At 40.5% G+C, this 22902-nt stretch overlaps 1 protein-coding gene across 3 annotated transcripts in view; it reads left to right on the forward strand.

Annotated features, from left to right (window-relative positions):
* dnajc18 (DnaJ (Hsp40) homolog, subfamily C, member 18) overlaps nt 1-18706 on the forward strand; it is a 40698-nt gene extending 21992 nt beyond the window's left edge. For all 3 annotated transcript variants that reach the window (XM_043703703.1, XM_043703705.1, XM_043703704.1), the window contains exons 7-8: nt 2472-2644; nt 15100-18706. In XM_043703703.1, coding sequence (XP_043559638.1) covers nt 2472-2644; nt 15100-15224 — 298 coding nt within the window. In that variant the 3' untranslated portion in view covers nt 15225-18706. The remainder of the gene's footprint in view (nt 1-2471; nt 2645-15099) is intronic.
* The last annotated feature ends 4196 nt before the right edge of the window (nt 18707-22902 follow it).

The raw sequence follows: 22902 nt of genomic DNA on the forward strand, positions 1-22902 counted from the left end.
TTAGGATATCTGGCCAGCATGGATGTGGGTCTGTTTCCATGTTGTACATTTGGATGCATGTGTGACAAGTTGGTATATCTCTGGTTTAAAATGGCTTAATGCAAGGAACTGAGTTTTTTGGCAGGCTGCAGACCTGCTAGATCCTTTTCTGGATTGACTAGCTTCTCTCTGTCTTCTCTCCCTATCGCATGGTTTTTGACAAGCAGAGGACTCCAGTCAATGAAAATTGGCCACTGTACCTTGCCAATGAGCTTTGCTTAAAAACAACCCCCCCAGTTTCAAGTTTGTCTGCATAATACTGGAATCCACAACCACAGAGTTTGTAATAGGTATCAAATTGCTTGCTTTCAAAACATCCAGCCGCTCTTTGTAATTCCTTGCTTTTAAATCGATTCTTTCTCATTTTAAATCACGATTTAAAAAGCAAAAAAATGTGTCTTTACACTTGTAAAAGTAAATCCCCACTGTCATTGTACCCTTTAAGCAATAAAACCAGTTATTGTGACCTGCTTAAAAAAAAAAGTATATAGATATCTTGGTCCTACTGCTAACAATATATTTTCAACACTGGATTGCAAAAGTAGGAAAACCAAAAAAAAAAGGATGACATTGATCTTTGTATTAATTCATACAAGGCCTGAAGTGTTTAATTTAACTTTTATTGGAAGATCTCTGTCAATTACAATTATACTCTGAGCTGGAAGAGCCAATTTTAAAATTATTTCAGTCCTGATTCGCCATAAGACCACTCCAGGTATGAAAGTATTTCCTCAGTTTTACAGAATTCTTCAAGAAGTTCAAAATACTGATTGCATTCTTAAGCAGTGGTTCATTTGGTCCACATGGTACAGCTAGTGACTGTAGTTAGAGACAAAAAACTGCAGATGCTGGAATCCAAGGTAGACGAGCAGGAGGCTGGAAGAACACAGTAGGCCAGACAGCATCAGGAGGTGGAGAAGCCAAAGTTTTGGTAAGGTGGGGATAGGTGAAGACAGGTGGAAGGTACAACCTGGTTGGTCAATGGGAGGAATGAATCTGATTGGTGGCTATAAGGATGGGTCCTTGAGAAGAATGGAAGGGGGGCTGGGAAGGGCGTCGAGTGATGGGAAGGGATGTTATTTGAAATTGGAGAACTTAATGTTGAGTCCAATTTGCGATCTGATTCGTTGTGACAATGGAGGAGGCCAAGAATGGTCATGTTGGAAAGGGAGTGGGAAGGGCTTGTAGTTGACTATCGCATGACTTCTGTCTGATGACTGAAATTGTTCTTCTGTTCTTTCTGTGCACCTAACCACTAAAGGTCATTTAACCCTTGCTAGTCACTACCCCTGTGCATGATCAGTGGCATCCTGAACTGATTCCCTGCCAATATGGGAACAGCATATGAGCAATCTCAAATTTGCTTTATGGTATGTACCCAATTTGTGATTAGCATCTAATTATATTTTATTCATGGAATGTGGGTGTCATTATTTAGGTCAGTATTTATTGTGAAATATGGCGATGGCCATCTTACTGACATCTTCAACGTGAGCTGAAATTTTTGGATTATAAGCATCAGGGCAGCTGTGGCTACTGTAGTGTTAAGACCAAGTCATAACATCTAAGCTCTCTCTTTAAAACACAGCCCCAGCCTCTTGTCCTCGCAAGTCTGTCTCCCCACATCATAGTTCTTGGAGCACACAACAATTTTTAAGCCTCAAAATGGGGGCACGTGGAAAATGGTTTGGGAAGTACTGGCATGAAAGATATGTATTGTCACATCCTAATGATTTAATATTGTCCCAAATGCTTAATTGATATATATAAGTATTTGGCAAATTCCAAAGCCTGTCAATGTATTTTGATTAAAATTACTGTTATGATTTCATAATAGCTATTGCCATGAATAACTTAAAGTTACTTTATTCTCCAAAGAGTAAGAGTCATATTACTAGAATCCAATTGTATCACTTTACCTAAACTGTACAACCCAGGTTGTCTTCAAAGACCATTGCAAGAAACTTATTCCATAAGTTAATTCTATTGTACTGTATGTACATAACTAATCCAATTTAAGTAACAAAGCACTGCCTTTGAATAAAAGCTTTTATTATTCCAAAGTATCTTCACATTTTCTAATCTGGGTTTGTTAGTTTGAGCCAAAAAAGAAAGTTCCTGCATTTGTTTATTTTGACCTGAGGCAATGTGGCACTCCAGTTAATGCATAAACACACGCAAAAAGGATCATCCATGTCGAGATACCAGTCTTACATTGGCCATCATTAAACAGTCCCATATTAATACCTTTCTTGTTTGTCTATTGCACGTAACAAAACTACAACTAATTGTTGAAAAAACCCAATCCTACATTCTTGATTTTGTCATAAACTTGTAGCATAGATGTTTGTTTAATGTGGCTTTTAAAAATAAATTGTGTAGAAGCCATATAATGTCTAACTGTGTAACTGCTTCCTGATTTGATTATCCAGGTCATTGGGCCATATTCTGTCCAGAGAAACTGAACGTTTTAAAGTAGAATATTTTGTTGACAAAAGATTTGAGAAAGACTACCAAGGCATAGCCCTACAAAACATGGAAAATAAAATTGAGAAGGACTATATTGACCACCTTCAAAATAGCTGCCGGAAGGAGAAACAGCAGAGTAAGAACACATTTCATTTTGTAAATGATGTTAAATATTTTTTGCATTCCCACTTTTGTGATTTTATTTTCATCCAAAGATAGTCACGCTTTGGAAATCATTATCTCACTGGTTAATGGCATATGTTTTCTGCATGCTCAAAATTAAAACTTATTTGGTTTGGCTGAAAGCATTTGAAAGTATAATTTTGTATTAATTTGTACTAGGTTTTTTGGAATATTTTCAGATTAGAATAGTGTATTACTGAACTCAACCATGTGAGGGAGCTCAATTACCATTGGTTACATAACAGGACCACAGTCTATGGGTTTCAGCCTTTTGAAGTGCCATTGGTGTCATGACTAGATCTGCTGGTCGTGATATACATATTCTTGACTAATAATTTCTCCACATCAGTTAACCTCTTTTCTACTGTGGTGGAGAGTGTCTATGCCATGGCAAAAATGTTGGAAGAGCAGTTTCACACATAGGCTGCCTTGCTGATCATTTGAGTGGCCTTAATCTCTCCCTCGTTATCCTCTTATCCTTAATGTATTTATAGAATCTTTTTGGATTCTCTTTAACCCTATTTGTCAAAGATACCTCATGCTCCCTTTTTGCCCTCTTGATTTACCTCTTAAATATGTTTCTTCTGCCTGTATATTCTTCTAAGGATTCATTCGATTGCTGAAGTCAATACCTGACAAATGCTTCCTTCTTTGTCTTGTCCAAAGCCTCAATTTATCGGGTCATCCAGCATTCCTTCCACCCATAGGTCTTGCCTTTCACCCTAACAGGAGTATACTGTCTCTGGACTCTCATTATCTCATTTTTGAAAGCTTCCCATTTTCCAGCCTTTATCTACGAACATTCGCCCTGAACCAACTTTTGAAAGTTCTTGCCTATTTCCATCAAAATTGGCCTTCCTCCAATTTTGAATTTCAACTTTTAGATCTGGTCTATCCTTTTTCCATCACTATTTTAAAACTAATAGAATTTTGATTGCTGAACTCCAAGTGCTCCCCCTCTGACACCTCAGTCACTTGCCCTCCCTTATTTCCCAAGAATAGGTCAAGTTTTGCACCTTCTCTAGTAAATACATCACAAATTTTCTTGTACACACATGACAAAATCCTGTCTATCTAAACCCTTAACACTATGGCAGTCCCAGTCTATGTTTGGAAAGTTAATTTCCCCTACCACCCTATTCTTACAGATTACTGAGATCTCCTGACAAATTTGTTTCTCAATTTCCCGCTGACTATTAGGCAGTCAGTAGTACAATCACAATAAGGTGATCATCCCTTTCTTTCTCAGTTCCACCCAAATAACTTCCCTGGAAGTATTCCTAGCAATATCCTCCCTAAGTACAGCTAAGTAATGTTCTCTTATCAAAAATGCCATTCCCCCCTCTTCTCTTGCCCCCCTTTCTATCCTTCTTATAGCATTTGTATCCTGGAACATTAAGCTGCCAGTCATGTCCATCCCTGATCCATGTTTCTGTAATTGCTATGCTATCCCAGTCCCACATTCCTAACCATGCTGTGTTCATCTGCCTTCCCTGTTAGGCATCTTGCACTGAAATAAATGCAGTTTAATTTATCAGTCCTGCTTCGTTCTCTACTTTGTTCCTGCATGCCCTGACTGTTTTGTTTGACTCATTCCTTTTCCGAAATGTACCAGTCTTGGATTGATCTCTTTCCTCACTATTTCCCTGGGTCCCACACTCCCCCATACTAGTTTAAATCCTCCCAAGCAGCTCTAGCTTATCTCTCTGCCACTACATCTGTCCCTTTCCAATTCAGGGGCAATCTGTCTTTCTTGTACAGGTCACTTCTGGGTTAGAAGAGATTCCAGTGATCCAAAAATGTGAACCCTTCTCCCATGCACCAGCTCCTCAACCACTCATTAATTTGCTCTATCCTTCTATTCTTACCCACACTAGCTCGTAGCACAGGGAGGAGTTCAGCTATTACTACCCTCGAAGACCTTTTTAAATTCCTGCCTAAGTTTCTATATTCTCCCCTCAGAATCTCATTCTTGTTCATTCTTGTGTCATTAGCTCCAATGTGTTCAACAACCTCCTGCTGATCCCTCTCCCCTTTGAGAATATTCTGCATCCTCTCCAAGATGTCCTTGTTCCTGGCACTAGGGAGGCAACACACCATTCTGGTTTCTTGCTTCCGGCCATAGAAACATCTGTCTGAGACAATGACTAGAGAGGCCTCTATCACAATGATTGCTTGGAACCTGATGTACCCCTCATTACGTTAGAACCATTCTCGGTACCAGAAGCTTGGTTGTTTGTGCTACATTCCCCAGAGCTTCCATCAGCCCCAACATTTTCTAGCACAGCATACTTGTTTGAGATGTGGATAGCCACAGAAGACTCCTGCACTACCTGCCTCCCTCTCCTACCTTTCCTGGAAGTAACCCATCTACCTGACTCTGTATCTGTTGTTTTTCTCCCTTCCTATAATTGTCATCCATCACACTCCCGGCTCCTGTAAATTTCTTATTGCCTGTCTGCCTCCCTCTCCTACCTTTCCTGGAAGTAACCCATCTACCTGACTCTATCTGTTGTTTTTCTCCCTTCCTATAATTGTCATCCATCACACTCCCGGCTCCTGTAAGTTTCTTATTGCCTGTAACTGCCGCTCCAACTAATCCATACAGTCTGATAGGATTCGCAACAAAAATCCTTGTTGTAGGCATATTCATCAATAACATGGAAACTCTCCCTAATCTCCCACATCTGACAGGAAGAGTGCATCACTCTAGTAGAATCCGTTTTTGCTCTTTAACAATCTATAGACCCAGAAAATAGTTTCACCTTATTGCTCTAAAAAACACTGCTCCAAGCTAACATAGCACCTATGTTTTATGTGTTTAAAACTTAATCAAGAGAGAGATCTCAATAAAACATATTATCAAAAAAAACCCACTCTGCTTACTATTGCAGGTCAGAGATGGGGGTGATAGTGAATGAGTATTTATTTTGTGTCAGTGTTTACTGTAGAGAGTGAATGAAAGATATAAAATTTGGGGAAATACATGGTGACATCTTGAAAACTGTCCATATTACAGAGGGGGTGGTGGTTGGATGACTTGAAACACATAAAGGTGGATAAATCCCCAGGACCTGATCAAGTGTGCCTTAGAAATCTGTGGGAAGCTACGGAAATGATTGCTGGGCCCCTTGCTGAGATATTTATATCATCAATAGTCACCGGTGAAGTGCTGGAAGACGGGAGGTTGGCTAATGTGGTGCCACTATTTAAGAACGGTGGTGAGGAACAGCCAGGGAACTAAAGATTGGTGAGCCTGACATCGGTGGTGGGCAAATTATTGGAGGGAATCCTGAGGAACAGGGCACATTTGGAAAGGCAAGGACTGATTAGAGATTGTTGTGTGTGGGCAATCATGTCCCACTAACTTGATTGAGTTTTTTTTTTTGAAGAATTAACAAAGTGGATTGAGGGCAGAGCGGTGGATTTGATCTATATGGACTTCAGTAAGGCGTTTGACAATGCTCCCCATGGGAGACTGGTTAGCAAGGTTAGATCTCATGGAATACAGGGAGAACTAGCCATTTGGATACAGAACTGGCTCAAAGGTAGAAGAAGGAGGGTGGTGGCGGAAGGTTGCTTTTCAGAGTGGAGGCCTGTGACCAGTGGTGTGCAACAAAGTTTAGTGCTGGGTTCAGTGCTTTTTGTCATTTATGTAAATGATTTGGATGTAAACGTAGGAGGTATGCTGAGTAAGTTTGCAGATGACACCAAAATTGGAGGTGTAGTGGACAGTGAAGAAGTTACCTCCGATTACAACAGGATCTTGATCAAATGGGCCAGTGGGCTGAGAAGTGTCAGATGGAGTTTAATTTAGATAAATGTGAGGTGCTGCATTTTTGGAAAGCAAATCTTAGCAGGACTTATACACTTAATCCTAGGTCCTAGGGAGTGTTGCTGAACAAAGGGACCTTGGAGTGCAGGTTCATAGCTCCTTGAAAGTGGAGTTGCAAGTAGATAGGATAGTGAAGAAGGCGTTTGGTATGCTTTTCTTTATTGGTCAGAATATTGAGTACAGGAGTTGGGAGGTCATGTTGTGGCTGTACAGGACATTGATTACGCCACTGTTGGAATATTGCGTGCAATTCTGTTCTTCCTATCGGAGGGATGTTGTGAAACTTGAAAAGGTTCAGAAAAGATTTATAAGGGTATTGCCAGGGTTGGAGGATTTGAGCTATAGGGAGAGGCTGAACAGGCTGGGACTGTTTTCCCTGGAACGTCAGAGGCTGAGGGGTGACCTTATGGAGGTTTACAAAATTGAGGGGCATGGATAGGATAAATAGACAAAGTCTTTTCCCTGGGATGGGGGAGTCCAAAACTAGAGGGCATAGATTTAGGGTGAGGAGAAAGATATGAAAGAGACCTAAGAGGCAACTTTTTCACACAGGATGCTGCGTGTATGGAATGAGCTGCCAGAGGAAGTGGTGAAGGCTAGTACAATTGCAGCATTTAAAAGGCATCTGGATGCGTATATGAATAGGAAGGGTTTGGAGGGATATGGGACGGGTGCTGGCAGGTGGGACTAGATTGGGTTGGGATATCTGGTTGGCATGGAGGGGCTGGACCGAAGAGTTTGTTTCCATGCTGTACATTTCTATGACTCTAGATGAATGCGATGTGCTGCATTTTGGAAAAGCAAATCAAGGCAGGACTTTTAAACTTAGTGTTAAGGTCCTGGAGAACGTTGCTAAACAAGGAGACCTTGGAGTGCAGGTTCATAGCTCCTTGGAAAGTGGAGTCCCAGGTAGATAGGATAGTGAAGAAGGTCTTTGGTATATTTTCCTTTATTGGTCAGAGCGTTGAGTTGGGAGGTCATGTTACAGCTGTACAGGACATTGGTTAGGCCATTTTTGGAATATTGTGTGCATTTCTGGTCTCCCTGCTATAGGAAGCATGTTGTGAAACTTGAAAGGGTTCAGAAAAGATTTACAAGGATATTGCTAAGGTTGGAGAGTTGAGTTCTGGGGAGAGGCTGAATAGGCTGGGGCTGTTTCTCTTGAGCATTGGAGACTGAGGGGGGAACCTTAGAAGTTGATTAAATTGTGAGGTGTGTGGATAGGGTAAATAGACAAGGTCTTGGCCCTGGGGTGGTGGAGTCCAGAAATAGCGGGCAATGGTTTCGGGTGAGATGGGAAACATTTAAAAGGGACCTGAGGGACAACTTTTTCATGCAATGGGTGGTGCGTGTATGGAATGAGCTGCCAGAGGAAGTGGTGGAGACTGGTACAATTACAACATTTAAAAGGCATCTGGATTGGTATATGAATAGGAAGGGGTTAGAGGGGTATGGGCCAAGTGCTGGCAAATTGGATTAAATTGGGTTGGGATATCTGGTCAGCATGGGCGAGTTGGACCAAAGGGTCTGTTTCTGTGCTGTATATCTGACTCAAGTCAAAAATCCCATATCCCACTCCTAACCTGGCAACTCCCATTCTCACAGGGTAGGATTGAGGGCAGTGTTTTGGTTAAGTGTAAGTTCTGGTAGCTGGCTATTTTCAATGATTCAATAACATTTTAGATTTTGTGCTTCCTGGAGTATGAAATCCTGAGTGAAAATCAAATGTGCTAATACCCAAAACAGACATTGCTGGAAAATCTCATGAGGTCTGGCAGCACCTGTGGAAAGAAATCAGTTACCATTTTGGGTCAACACCCTTCCTCCGAACTGATGGTAGCTAGGAAAATGTCAGTGTATATGTAGAAGATGGTTGGGGGCGTGGTGGTGATGGGACGATGGGGCGAGGGGTTAATGATAGATGGGGATAATGCCTGAAGAGAAGAGAACAGTTCAGCAGACAAAGGAGGGGATGACAGCCTGGCTGGGAGAGTGAATAACTGTTAATGGGGACTGTTTGTGGTTGTGTTTAATAGCCGATTGGTTGTTAACAAGGTCTGTGGGGCTGGCTGGTGAGTTGAAGTGGTAGGCAACTGGAAGCTTTGGGTCTGTCTTGCGGTCAGAACGTAGGTGTTGGTAGGTATTAGTCTCTTAGTAGTTTGTTTGCTTTTTCAACGTATTGTGTTCTGTTTAGGATGACAGTCATGCGCCCTTTGTCTGCCGGTTGGATTACGATATTTTTGTCTTTTAAGTCCTTCCAGGGCTTTCCTTTCCAGTGTGTTGAGGGTGTTCCCTTCTTTCTGCTTAGTGTTGGTGCTGCTGTCTCTCTGACTGCCTGCTAGATTTCTTCCGTAAGTCCATAACTCTAGCTACCCTGCCAAACATTAAGGATATATCAGAGATGACAGCCAGACTACTCTGGCCCCTAAGCATCATGGTAGCCCACAAACTTACTACTACACTGAAACAGCTCCTGATGAATTTAAAGGATACCATACCAATAACAGGCAGAATGAACATCATATACAAAATACCCTGCAAGGACTGCAACAACATTACATTGGACAGACGGGCGGGAAACTAGCCAGCAGGATACATGAACACCAACTAGCCAACCAAAATACATGACCAACTATCACTGGTATCCATACAGACTAAGATGGACACCAGTTCAACTGGGATAAGACATCCATCCTGGAACAGGCTAAACAAAGACACCACATGGGAGTTCCTAGAGGCCTGGAATTCAAACCGGAACTCTATTAACAAACATTGATTTTGATCCCATCAACCTCAAAGAGCCTGAAGTGATATCTCCCATCACAACAGACCAAGATAGATAAATAGCAAGCGGGTCAGAACACCAGTGCTTCATCGGAGGCTCACTGATGTTACCTAGAATGATGACAAAATGTCTGAGAACAAATGTCTGGGATTGTATTCATTGGAGTTTAGAAGATTAAGGGGAGATCTAATAGAAACTTACAAGATAATACATGGCTTGGAGAGGGTGGACGCTAGGAAATTGTTTCCGTTAGGCGAGGAGACTAGGACCCGTGGACACAGCCTTAGAATTAGAGAGGGTAAATTCAGAACAGAAATGTGGAGACATTTCTTCAGCCAGAGTGTGGTGGGCCTGTGGAATTCATTGCCGCGGAGTGCAGTGGAGGCTGGGACGCTAAATGTCTTCAAGGCAAAAATTAATAAATCCTTGATGTCACAAGGAATTAAGGGCTACGGGGAGATTGCGGGTAAGTGGAGTTGAAATGCCCATCAGCCATGATTGAATGGCGGAGTGGACTCGATGGGCCGAATGGCCTTACTTCCGCTCCTATGTCTTATGGTCTTATAAATCTACCAGCCCGGCGAGCAAACTTACTACCTGAACCTCAACCTGAGCTACAAATCTTTTCAAAACTCACAGGGTGGTATGTGTGTTTAGGAAGGTACAGTTGGCACTGATTTGAAGTAGGTGGGTACAGGAGATGTCAGGATCATGGGAAATTGATAGGGTATATGGTGACATTGACATACGGTAATTGTTGAGATGGACAGGGGGCATGGCTTGTCATGGGTGGTTTGACATAATAGGGTTATATAGGGTGTGAGGTAGTATAGTTTGGTATGGATGGGACAGAGAGAGTGAGGGGTGAGAACAGGAGTTGTTTTAATCTTTATTTTAAGATTTTGAATACTGCTAGAATCTCCAGGCAGGCTTTTTGCCCAGTCTGCCTTAAGTCATCTAGTCAGATTTCCAACTTATCCAGCCCCTGGCTTGAAATGGGAAGTGTAAGTGACTCAGTTTTGTTTTAAATGTAGAGGATGCAGAGCTAGAATTTCTTCTGCTTTTGTGCACTTGACCTAGGAACAAAATCTGGGTCTTAATTTATCCATGAAATAGCCAAGAAAGCTGTTTGGTTGTACTGAAACATGACAGAAAAGTCCAAATGTAAAAAAGCTGGAAGGAGTTCCTGGTGTGGACTGAGGCAGTAGAAGTGACAATTGTACTGATCAGTCAAACCAGGGGAGTCTTCCATATTAACTCTGTGGGCATTTACCAAAACTGGAAGAGCAGCATCCAGACAGAGGCATGATTCAGTAAATATGACTATCTGGCAAAGTCCCAGAGACCTTCCTCACTATTCCAGGGTATGGCTGTGGACAAATCCAGCAGAGGTGACAGCACAACGTTAAGAGTTTGAAGGGCTTTGCCCTGGGCATCCTGAATATTGACTCCAGACCTGAATACGTCTCATGGTTTTAGGTGAAACATATGCAGGCTGATTACCACCTACTGCCTTCCATCAAGTGATGAATTCCTCCATGCTGGCCACTACTTGAAAGACGTACAGAGCTTAGCAAGGGCACTATGTACTCTGGATGAGGGACCTCTGTGTCCATCCCAAGAGAGTTGGTAGCATCACAACTAGCATAGCTTGCTGAGTCCTGAAGGACATACCTGCCATACTAGATTTTGCCGTAAGTGACAACCACCAAAGGGGGGTAAAAAGAAACTCAAACTTGCCTTAACAAACCAGCCTGTTGCAAATGTATTTGCCTTTGAAGTACTGGAAGGATTGACCATCACACTGTCCTGTGGAGACAAGGCCAACTTTCACACTGAGGATGCCACTATGGCTGTGTTGTGTGACACTACGAGTGTGCTAATTGGAATTTTTATAACAGACATTGTGGCTCAAAACTGAAATTCATGAACAATGTGGGTTATCAGGAACTGAGTTATATTGAACCACAATTAACCTAAGGAGGATTCTCTACGAACATCTTCAATGATGGAGAAATCCAGCATATCAATGCAAAAGATCAGGTTGAAACATTTGCAGCCATCTTCTGATAGATTTGTTGAGTGGACAAATCTATCTGCGCCTTCACCAGCGTCAGTTAATACATTTCACTCAGTGATATTGAGAAATGTCTGAAGACTCCTGATACCTGCCCACATACAAATTGTATTACTGAAGAATGTGTTACAATTAGTCATACCTTTCCCTATCTGTTTTACTACAGCTACAAGATTGGCATACACTGACATGAAATGTTGCACAGAAATGAGTGACACGGTGGCTCAGTAGTTAGCACTGCTGCCTCACAGCACCAGGGACCTGGGTTCGATTCCTGGCTCGGGCAACTGTGCAAACTCCACACAGACATTCTCCCCGTGTCTGCGTGGGTTTCCTCCAGGTGCTCCAGTTTCCTCCCACAATCCAAAAATGTGCAGGCCAGGTGAATTGGCCATGCTAAATTGCACATCGTGTTAGTTGCATTAGCCAGGGGTAAATAGAGGACAGGGGAATGGGTTTGAGTGGGTTACTCTTTGGAGGGTCGGTGTGGACTTGTTGGGCTAAAGGGCCTGTTTCCATACTATAGGGAATCTAAAAAGAAATATCATCCACATAAAGAAGGACAAATCCAATCCAGTTTATTTCCAACCCATTAGTCTCTTCTTGATTCACCAATAAGGTGTCATTGACAATGCAATCATGCACACCAATAGCTGGCTCACTGATACTCAGTTTGAACTTCTCCAAGGCCACTCAGATCCTGACCTCGTTACACCCTTGCTACAAATGTGGATAAAAGAGCTAAAGTCAAGAACTGAGGTGAGACTGCCTGCTCTTGACATCAGACCACTGTTTAACCAAGTGCACTAAAGAAATGTCGCAAAATTGAAGTAATTGGGATTCAGAAATAAAGCTCTCCATTAGTTGCTGTCATACCTAACGCAATGGAACATGATCATGATTATTGAAGACAAATCTTCCCAGCCTGAAGACCATACAGCGTACCTCCTCTGTGAAGATTGATATGATTAGGCAAGAAGGACTGAGTCGGGTCCCATTTTTGAACTCCCCAGTTGGTCAAAAGGTTTAAATTATTTTAAGTATGAGGCTTTGCCTCTCAATTAATAAAATATAATGTTTACTGCTATTATAAAAATATAAGTTGAGAGCCAATCATAAGCATGTAGCCTTCGGGCAGTCGGAGATGGAAACTGACGTGAAGATTCTCATTGGTGTAATTCCACTTGGAGAGAACCTTTTCATGCCTCCAGTGGTGATATGGGGCTGAGGTTTCTGGTTGCTTTTGTTGGTTTGGGGTGTGGAACAAGTAATTTTAGTTCAGGTTTACTTTTGGTAAACCTACACTGGGTCAGGTTTTCTGTGTTTTTGGTTCCTCTTTTAAAATTATCTCAGTCCATGAGTATCCCAGGTATTAGAACAGACAATAGGATCCAAGGTTAATCGTCAAAATTGTGATAAAATAACAATATTGTGATGTGTTCTTGGCCAAACCATCTTCATCTGCTTCATGAATGACCTTCACTCCATCATAAGGTCAAAAGTAGCTATGTTCATGCAAGGCAAAACAGTCCACTTGATCATCCGCTATCATCCTTCTCTACTGTCTTAAGCATTTACTTCCTCCACCATTACTGCACTGTTATGGCAAAAAATGTTTGCTATATACAAGAAATACTGGCAACTTGTCAAGGGTTCTGATGACCTCTGCCACCCAGAAGGACAACGACTGCACGTTAATTGAATACCTCTACCAGTGATGCTCATGAAATCACTTTTTAAAAAAAAAAAAGTGGTATTTGAACTATATTTAATATCATTTGTACTTCCTTTTCCTACTAAAGCTTACTGTTGTGCAGTAAGCCTTAGGCAACATTCAGTTGGCTTTGGAATGGTAATAGAAAATAATATTTTTGCCATATAAATTCCTGGTACTGACCACCTCCAATCAAAGTAAATGTAACCATCTTCCCTTGATGTTAAACAGCTTTCCCTTCACTGAATCCTCCACCATCATCAGCCTGGGAGTTACCATTGGCTAGAAATGTAACTAAGCCAATGATATGAGTAATGTTTCTATAAGGTTTCTAACCTCTACATGTTAGAGATTAAGAGTTCTGCAGACTGAACACCTCTGATCATCAAAGCTTGATCAACCATGTGTAAGGCTCTAATAGGGATTTGATGGCATATATGACACTGGAAAAAAAAATCCAACACTATCCAGTACCTTTTGATCAGCACCTCACCTACCTATTTAAATATTGATTCTGCTTTCACTGTCGTTAAGAGGCCATATAGGATACTTGCCTGTATTAGCCAAGGCATTGAATTGAAGAGCAGAGATGTTATGTTGGAACTGTATAAAATGTTGGTTACTCCATAACTCGATTATTGTGTGCAATTTTGGAATTCTTATTACATAAAGGATGTGATTGCACTGAAAAGGGAGCAGAATGTTGCCTGGGCTGGAGAGTTTATAAAGAGAGTTTGAATAGAACAGGGTTGTTTTCCTTAGAACAGGAGACTGAAGGGGAACGTGATTGACATTGAGGGGCATAGATAGACAGGAGGGAACCTTTTCCAAGGTATCAATGACCAGGGGCCATAGATTTAAGGTAAGGGGCAGGAAGTTTAGAGGGAACATGAAGAAATATTTATTTTGCCTGCAGGGTGATGGGAATCTGGAACTTCCTGTCTTTTTAAGGGTGATATGGCGATTTCTATCTCTAACACTTAAATATTTAGATGTGCACTTGCGATGCCAAGGCATACAAGGCTATAGGCCAATTGCTTGAAAGTAGGTTTAGTATTGTTAAATGAATGTTTTACACCAGCACTGACAGGGGATTTTCTTGTGCTTGAAAAATCTTAAGACTGATGCTCTCTCTCTGCACCATCTACAAGATGGATTCCAATTTGTTGACACTGCCTTCTGTGTGCCTGTCAACTAGCATCTAGAAGGACAGAGAAAGCAAATGGATAGGCATAGCATCACCTGCAAGTTCCCATCCAAAACTGACACCATCTTCACTTTGAACTAAGCCATTGCATTTTCACGGAAGCGGAGTTAAAATCCCAGAACTCCCTTGTTGACTAACTGTAGGTGTAACTACATCTGATGGGCTGCAGTTGTTCAAGAAAGTGATTCATTGTCACATTTTTGAAGGTATAAGTGGTGGGCGAAAATGCTGGTCTTGCCAATGAAACAGGCATTTGTTGAGTGATTATAAAGTACACATGAATTCTGCTGTGGTACTTCAAGGCAGAAGAGCTGGTCCTATGTAGGACAATTTTAATTTCTTTGTTTTCGTATCTGTTCTGAATATTGGCATGGTTCAATGGACATTTTATTTATTTTGTATTTTTACCTTGGTTTTTTTTCTGTATATTGTTCATTCTGAAAAATTTTAATTTGGATAGTCTCTAACCTCTCCATTTCCCCAAACTGTTTAAGATGGCTTGTTTTAGATGGAAGTGCATGATGAATTGTTCTGTTGTATTTGAGTCACTGTGTGGTGCTGGAAAAGCACGCCAGCCAGGCAGCATCTGAGGGACAGGAGAGTTGTACTTGAGCTGAGTTCATAATCATTCTATACCAAGCAAAATACACTTTCATATTTTGTTTAGTATGCAGTTATGAAGCCACCAAGACAGTGCCCTCTGCTTTATTCTAATCTTATAATTGGATTGTTCTAAACAAACTTTGTTGCAGGTATTATTCATTAACATGAGTTTGATTTTTCTTAACAGAAGCTGATCTGCAGAACTTAGCCACTTTATACAGGGATGAACGCCTGAAGCAGAAAGCTGAATCTCTTAAGACTGAGAACTGTGAAAAATTGTCCAGGCTTGTTGAACTTCAGAGGGGTGGATGACAACAATTGTAGCTTCATGTCACAAAACGTGGATTAAAATAAATGAAGAAGGTTCTATTCTGAGATTTAATATCAGATACAAACTTTAATTGAAACATAAATGCACTTTTTAAAGTGTCATCATACGTGGTTCTAAGCAGAAAATCATCAATTGAGATTATTGGCTAAGTTAAATTGTTTCATAGTGAGCACTAAGGCTTTTACTAATCTTAGGTCAGTACTTCCTTTTTGCACATGGGGAATATTTATTTATTTACATTTAGGGTAGATTGTTTTAATTTATTTCTGTAGTTCTGTGTCTCACTCCAATTCTAAACTCGTTTGAACGTTTTGAACATGAATAGTATGGATTTGTAACACATTACTGACTAGGTATTGACTGAAAAGTGTTTTCATTTTTTTCTAAATGTTTTAATTGTAATTAAAGTATAGTACATTATTAATAAGGCATTCTCCATATTGATCAGTTTAATTATTTAATCACCACAAACATGTAGAAGTTGTCATATTTGAAGCTTTCCAATTTTCTACAATTTTTTTAAATTCCAAGGTTATTGTCACAGAGGGTTTGCACAATGAAAATTCTGAATAGTGCAAAAGTGCCAATCGAAGAACTTTTTTTATTTGGAAAGAGACTTGACTTAATCATATTCTAAAAGGTGCAAAGTCAGTAAATACTATTTAATGGGTTTGTGCCGCTGAATAACCTTTCTAACAACAAATTTCTGAATAAAAATCATTTGAGATGTTGATTAAATACAGAGATAATTTTAACAAAAATACAGTATAATTGGAGCTATCATGTTGAGGAGCCTTTTCCACCAATTGCATGTGGTATACAAATTAAAGTATACTTGTTTGTATTAATATATTTTATAAATATCGTTCCAGATTTGCAACTAGTGCAGGAATTGTTGTATGTTATTATTTAATGTAATATTTATTGAAAGCTATCATACTAAGATAGTGAAATTGCATGCAGTAAGGTATAAATTATTAACTGAATAAATCCCAAGTACAATATTTTTCAGTGGAATTATTGTATTTTGAGGTTTAAACAAATCAACCAATTGATAAACATTGTATAGTATCTAATTTCACAATATCAAACCTTTGAAGCTATTGGAATAAAATTATTTTTCAATGGTGAATAATTCAGTTTAAAAAAAGTGTAGTATTTGGTTAGCTTATTCTTTTGTAGATTTGCCAGGCGTATGCTATGCTACAGCTTCATCTACATTGTATAAATGATTGATTTTCTACTGATACTAATAGTTGGCTTATGTATGAAATCTTAGTACAATCCCCACCACTTGCAACATCATTTATTGGTCACAAATACTGATATTGACTGTTTGCCATTAACACTGATGATAACAAAGCAGCATGAAAGTGCAACTAGAGACAATCAGAGTGATAGTTCAGGCAACTTCATTGCTGAATCTGGCCGAAGTCTTCATTTTTATAAGGAAATTTGGAGACTTATGAATTTAACTAGCTCAGTTATTTGAATATTATTGTATAGCTTTTTACTATCTACCACATATTCATTTAACATGACCAAATGAACTGTGTCTGGATTCTTATAGGGGTGATGAGGGCTATGGAGAGGTATATAGGAGAATCATGTGAGAAGTTGAGTGAAGTTTTTCTGGACGTTAAGAGCAACTGGTTGTGTTTGCAAACAAGAGTTTGGAGCGTATAAAAGAGATTCTTGCATTTTTTTTTAGAGGGCATTATTGCATGTTAGTGGTCTTATTAACAACGAATCTCACCTCATTAATATGAACCTTCCTATTATAACATCTGCCTCAAGGAAACTAGTTGACCAGTTACATACAGACTTCTGTCTGGATCTGGCAATATCAGACTTGCTGCTTGCTCCTGCAGGTTGTTATCTTAGACATGTGGCAACAATATCTCTTGAAATGCTCCATGGGAACCCTGAAGCATGCACCCTACATTCACAAAAGCTGGTATCCTCTGTCATGTTCTCAGGACTCTCATGACACCTCTCTGATTGCAAGATACTTCTGCACTTTAAACCAGTGCCTTGGAGTGTACCAACAACTGGGATTGATAAGAGCTGTAAGAACAATTTGTGTGCAGGCACAGCATCCAGCTCATGGATTGAGCTAGGCTACAATTCTAGAAACCTTGCTTACAATCTTAGCACATGCTCACTTAATGCCTACCTAGATTCTCACAGCATCACTGCCTCCATTCTTTTGCTATGCCCTTTAATGTAATGGTGCTTCAGCCAGAGACTAAGCACTTACAGTATTATTGTGTTGTTTCATGCAGACCCTTGACAAAAATCCCTATCATTCAAAATACTGCACCAAAACCCTGGACTTTTCAAAACTTTTAAAAGAAAAATGGCAGCTGGGCTATGCTCTGAGAACAATAGACCGACACACATAGCTGCCCGAAACCATTGTTCATTCAAAAAATCCAATTTACACTTCAACTCCAAAAGAACAATTAACCAGACCTAGCATTCTGGTTACCTGTGTGGCTACCCCAACCCAGACATTATGGGGCCTATACAGATACCAAGGCATTCAACTTCGATCAATATTCATTCAGAAAGATAACAGACATTCCACTTAATCAAAATACATTTGCATCTACTTTTATCTATCAGGAAGTCAATTGACCTCAAAAGAGAACACCAGTAACACAATGGGCAACGCAGATTTGGCATGAAGATAATAGGCCCACAATTAGTATAATTGCAGGCCTTGATCTCACATGAGAGAGCTATCCCTGCAGCTACCCCCCCCCCTGCAGCTACCCCCCCCCCAAAGCTATTCTCCCTGGCTATCTTCCAGAAGAAGGATCCACAAAAATAATTCTCCCAGAGAACTATCTGCACAGCGATCACGAAAAGTTAACACAGACCAGTACCATACCCGTCGTCTGGCCACAACCAGCTGATCTGAGCACCGACAACCTCCAAAAAGTACCAACACCACAAGGCCTCAGACACATCCTGAGGTGAAAACCGACTCGCAAAAACCACCAGAAAGTGAGGAAAGCCAAGTACTCGCCTGATAAATCCAATACATGTCCTACCGTATCAGCGGATTCAACTCAGCCTGAAGGCCTATACTGTCTGAAGTCTTCATCGTGGCACTGGGTATGGCAAACAGGACCAGCCACTTGTACTTCAAAATTGTGAGTTCTCCCTAGTGGTAAGCTTAATTCCTGAGACTCCAAAGAATCCAATCTAGCAGGGAATGGGAGATGGGTGGTTAGAGTGCAGTACAGAGTAGGAAGTCCAAAAATACTTTTTGTGATAAAAATCTGCAGTTTAGTTCTAATGCTATTTAACCTATATTCACTTTAATAGTGTATCTAATTACTTTCCTCTGTATAATTGTGTTCATTTCACTGTTTCTTTGCACTTGCCTTTTATTTTTTGTATTATGCTTACCTTTTTGTAGTTGAATAAACATAGAGATTCTTTTGCCCTGAAACATATGTCTGCTTTCTGCTTCATTTCACATTCCCTAAATAAGGCTAATGTCAGAACCAGGGATCTGGGAGTGATACAAACCACCGAAAAATCAGCAAATTACCGACCGCAAACCAGAAACTCCACAGGTGATCAGGCTGGCAGAAATTATGCTATACACCAAGGAATATGCCTGTGTGGCAAACACTGTCTGATTTTCTTTTCATGGCCGTGTCTCAAAATATAGGGATTTAACCTACATCAAGTCAAAGGATGTTGCTATCGCTTGGGGTTCCATGCAATCACTCAAAAGAAGTCGGTGCACAATCCAGGGGTCAGGCCATTGAGAGTCATCTGCTGGGTCAGTCATGGTCAGGGAGTACATTGCAGTATAGTCTGGTACAGCCATCAGAAGCATTTGGTAGAATAGTACCGTCCATTGGGGAGCTGAAAGTACAGGAATCTGGTCAGTACTTTTGTTGACTGGGGGGAGGGCATGGGGGGTACGGGGTAGGAATGCTAGGGGATATGGAGTTCTATGTGGTGGGTTTCCACATGGAAAGGATGAAGTACATATGGATGCAAATAGGCTGCCTGGGTAATGCAAGGTAAAAGACTGTGGAGACTCCACGAGTGTAATTGATGACCAAGCCAAGACTGGTGCTGAGGGTATGCACCATGAATTGTCAACCCTTCCTTCACTGGCTGTTTGCTAGAAGTGACCTATAATTAGAAAATGCCGTGGACAACAACAAGTCAATTGGATGGCAGAAAACATTGGTTCTACTTCTGCTTGACTGGAGAACAATGAAAGGGCAAAACTTTTCAAATATGCACTAGTAAAATACAGTACACTCCATTTCCAATCATGTCATTGAACATGTGAAATATTCAGGGCTCAAATGCTGGTTGAGGTGCTTTCCACAATGTCATTGGACCTGACAAATTGATCTCATTGAAGCCCATGTTATTCCCACTGATTTGCCATCTGCATTGAGAGTATAATGATAGGCATGCAGCGCGCAGTGAAACCGTCTGTGGTTGATGTAGGGCTGGGATATCTGAGGGTTCATTTGGCTGGGAATGAATCTGAAGCAGATGCAGGCATTCTGTCATGCAGTCTTGTGTACTTGGCTGAACCCCGTTATTACTTGCATCCGCAGAACGAGCCATTCTTGGTGAAATAGAGGAGATCAATTTAGTCCAACTTCACTTTGTGACACTGAGTTGTCTTGAGCAAGCTAAGTGTTTTGGGCTGTCATGGTTCAGCATGATAAGGGTATGATTAATGATGTGATGGAGAGGGTGGTCAACTCTGTTCTTTAAACTGCTTTTTGAGGAAATAGAAGCAACTTATCACAAAACTTCTCCTGAGTTAGGCAGGGTCATTCTGATTGAGGTGTGTGGGAATTGAATGCTTCACATGTAGGGTGAGTTGGACATCAGATATTAGGGAATGTGAACATTAGAAATTCAAGGGTAGGAGAATTGAATACAAGATATTAGGAAGCAAGGCGACTTTGGCTTCAGTCAGAGGACGCGTTGGATATTAGATGTGGGTGGAGGTGTTAACCAGTCAATTTGTGTGAAATCAGATTGAGGATGACATAGATTTGATGTGGGGCCCCCTGTGTCGAGATAACCTCCTAACTCTCATTTTCACCAAAACATAGAAGGCTGCTGGTGAAATGAAACAAGCTGTACATGAGTCAATTAGAAGGGGATTAAAGGAAATTAATTCTAATTAAGTTTCAGAAACATTGAGCACATAATAGTTTATTTTTCAAAGTAAATGTAATTAGAAGCAACGTTTACAAATTATTTTTTGAAACTTGCATTAACATCTCGACAATTCTTATGTTACATAAGATGTGAAACTAGCAAGGGTTCAGAAAAGAATTACAAGGATGTTGCCAGGGTTGGAGGATTTGAGCTATAGGGAGAAGCTGAATAGGCTAGGGATGTTTTCTCTGCAGCGTTGGAGGCTGAGGGTGACCTTATAGAGGTGTATAAAATCATGAGGAGCATGGATTGGGTAATTAGACAAGATCTTTCCCTTGGGGTGGGGGAGTACAGAACTAGAGGACATAAGCTTAGGGTGACAAAGAAAAAGTTTAAAAGGAACCTAAGGGGTAATGTTTTCATGAGGCGGGTGGTATGTGTATGGAATGAGCTGCCAGAGGAAGTGGTAGAGGTTGGTGCAATCATGACATTTAAAAGGCATCTGGATGGTTATATGAAGAGGAAGGATTTAGAGGGATATGGGCTAAATGCTGGCAAATGGGACTAGATTAAGTTAGGATATCTGGTCTGCATGGACGAGTTGGGCCGAAGGGTCTGTTTCCGTGCTCTGTGACTCTATCACTCTATGTAAATGAATAAAATCATGTAGGCTGCATATTATAAGCTGCTGAAAATTATTTGAAATTGTATTTTCACAAAGATGTTACTGATTATAGGAATCAGTAATTTTAATGTAGCTTGTTAAAGATAGTTAAAATGATGTCTGCTTTTACCCATTTTCTTAAACATTTGGGAAGAGGGGCATGTGTGAATGTGTGGTGGGTATCAGAGAGGAAGGAGGTTGGAGGGAAGAAAGAGAGTTTAGTCACCAGGGAACATGGAGGTCTTGACTGCAATCTACCTATATGTGCAAAGTACTTCAAAACACAAATTTTCTTATTAATATGATGTGTTATTTATGCTGTTGTGTATTATTTGATCTTTAATAATTATATGCTGACTGTTGATACATTACTTTATTACAGTTTTTGCTAGCATCTGCAGCTATGCTAATTTTCAAGAGTTTTTACAATATTGCTTTATGGGAGAATGTGAACATTGTTGGTAAAACCAATATTTGTTGCCTATCACTAATTGTCATTGAGAAGTTGGAACTGAGCTTAAATGGGTTGACTTGGAAAATAGCTTTTGAAGCTCTGCCACAGTCCTGTGTTTCACAATTGCATTATCCAGTGGTGCTATGTTAGTATGGACTTCATCCTGTATTACAGATACCAACTGCACTCAACATAGAAGTGCTGAGATAGGATTAGTGACTAGATCCAAAAGCATTTATCCACAGTCTTGACAGTAATAGTCGAGAGTGTGGTGCTGGAAAAGCACAGTAGGTCAAGAAGCATCCGAGGAGCAGGAGAATCGATGTTTCGGACAGAAGCCCTTAATCAGGAATGGATGAAGGGCTGATGAAGGGCTTATGCTCCTCGGATGCTGCCTGACCTGCTGTGCTTTTCTAGCACCACGCTCTCAACTTTGATCTCCAGCATCTGCAGTCCTCACTTTCTCCTCTTGACAGTGATAGAAGGTAAACAAAGTGAAAGCAAATGTTTCTACACTTTTGAAGTCTAATAATATCAACTTTTTGAAGTGTTCTGGAAGCATTTACATTCATTTCAAATTGCAAAAGCGATAATGTCATGATTCCTTGTCAGAAAACAGATCGTTTTCTCTTTGGTCACTAATTTTCTGGTATATGTGGTGTTCAATCACTCTCATCCCTGACTTACTTCAAGGTTGACTGTTAACTTTAAATCTGACATTAATAGAGTCTTGATAACCAAAGGTATTAATGGTTATGGGGCAATGACAAAGATTGAGTTGTAGAGTAGTTTTGATCTAATTGATGACCAAACAAGCTCAAGGGGCCAAAAGGTCTATTCTCTTTCTGATATTTGGATGTTGTCAAATGCTGCTGAACTAACAAATACACAAACTCTGGTGCATCCTCAATTTAACCACCTCATCACTGAAGGCAGTGTCTTCAGCTGTGCCAAGCTTGTAAAACTAGAATTCCTTGGGCTTAAATTTCCCAGGCCTGAATGACATGGATAATGACAAGACAGGAAAATACAGTGAGAAGGAAAAATGTGGTTTCCAATGCTGAGGAAAGGAAAGTGATTTCCACAAAAAAGTTTCAATGGCTAGATGAGAATCTCACTAGTAACAGACTAGGAGTCCATTTGCATGCATTAACTTCTCATTTTTCCAGGCATCTTCTCTGGACAACCATTCAGAATAACTAGAATTCCCCAACATCTTGGGGCATATCCCATGGGCAGCAACAGCCTGTACTCTGTCCATGCAAGTTGGATTTGAAAATGCACCAGTCTTACTGTGTCATTTTGGCAAATCTACAAAAGTGCCTGCTGCTTTGCATTTAGTGACAGACACTGGTGTGTCTGGATTCTGAACTTGCTT

This window comes from Chiloscyllium plagiosum, chromosome 14 (genome assembly GCF_004010195.1).
Source record: "Chiloscyllium plagiosum isolate BGI_BamShark_2017 chromosome 14, ASM401019v2, whole genome shotgun sequence".
Lineage (NCBI taxonomy): Eukaryota > Metazoa > Chordata > Chondrichthyes > Orectolobiformes > Hemiscylliidae > Chiloscyllium > Chiloscyllium plagiosum.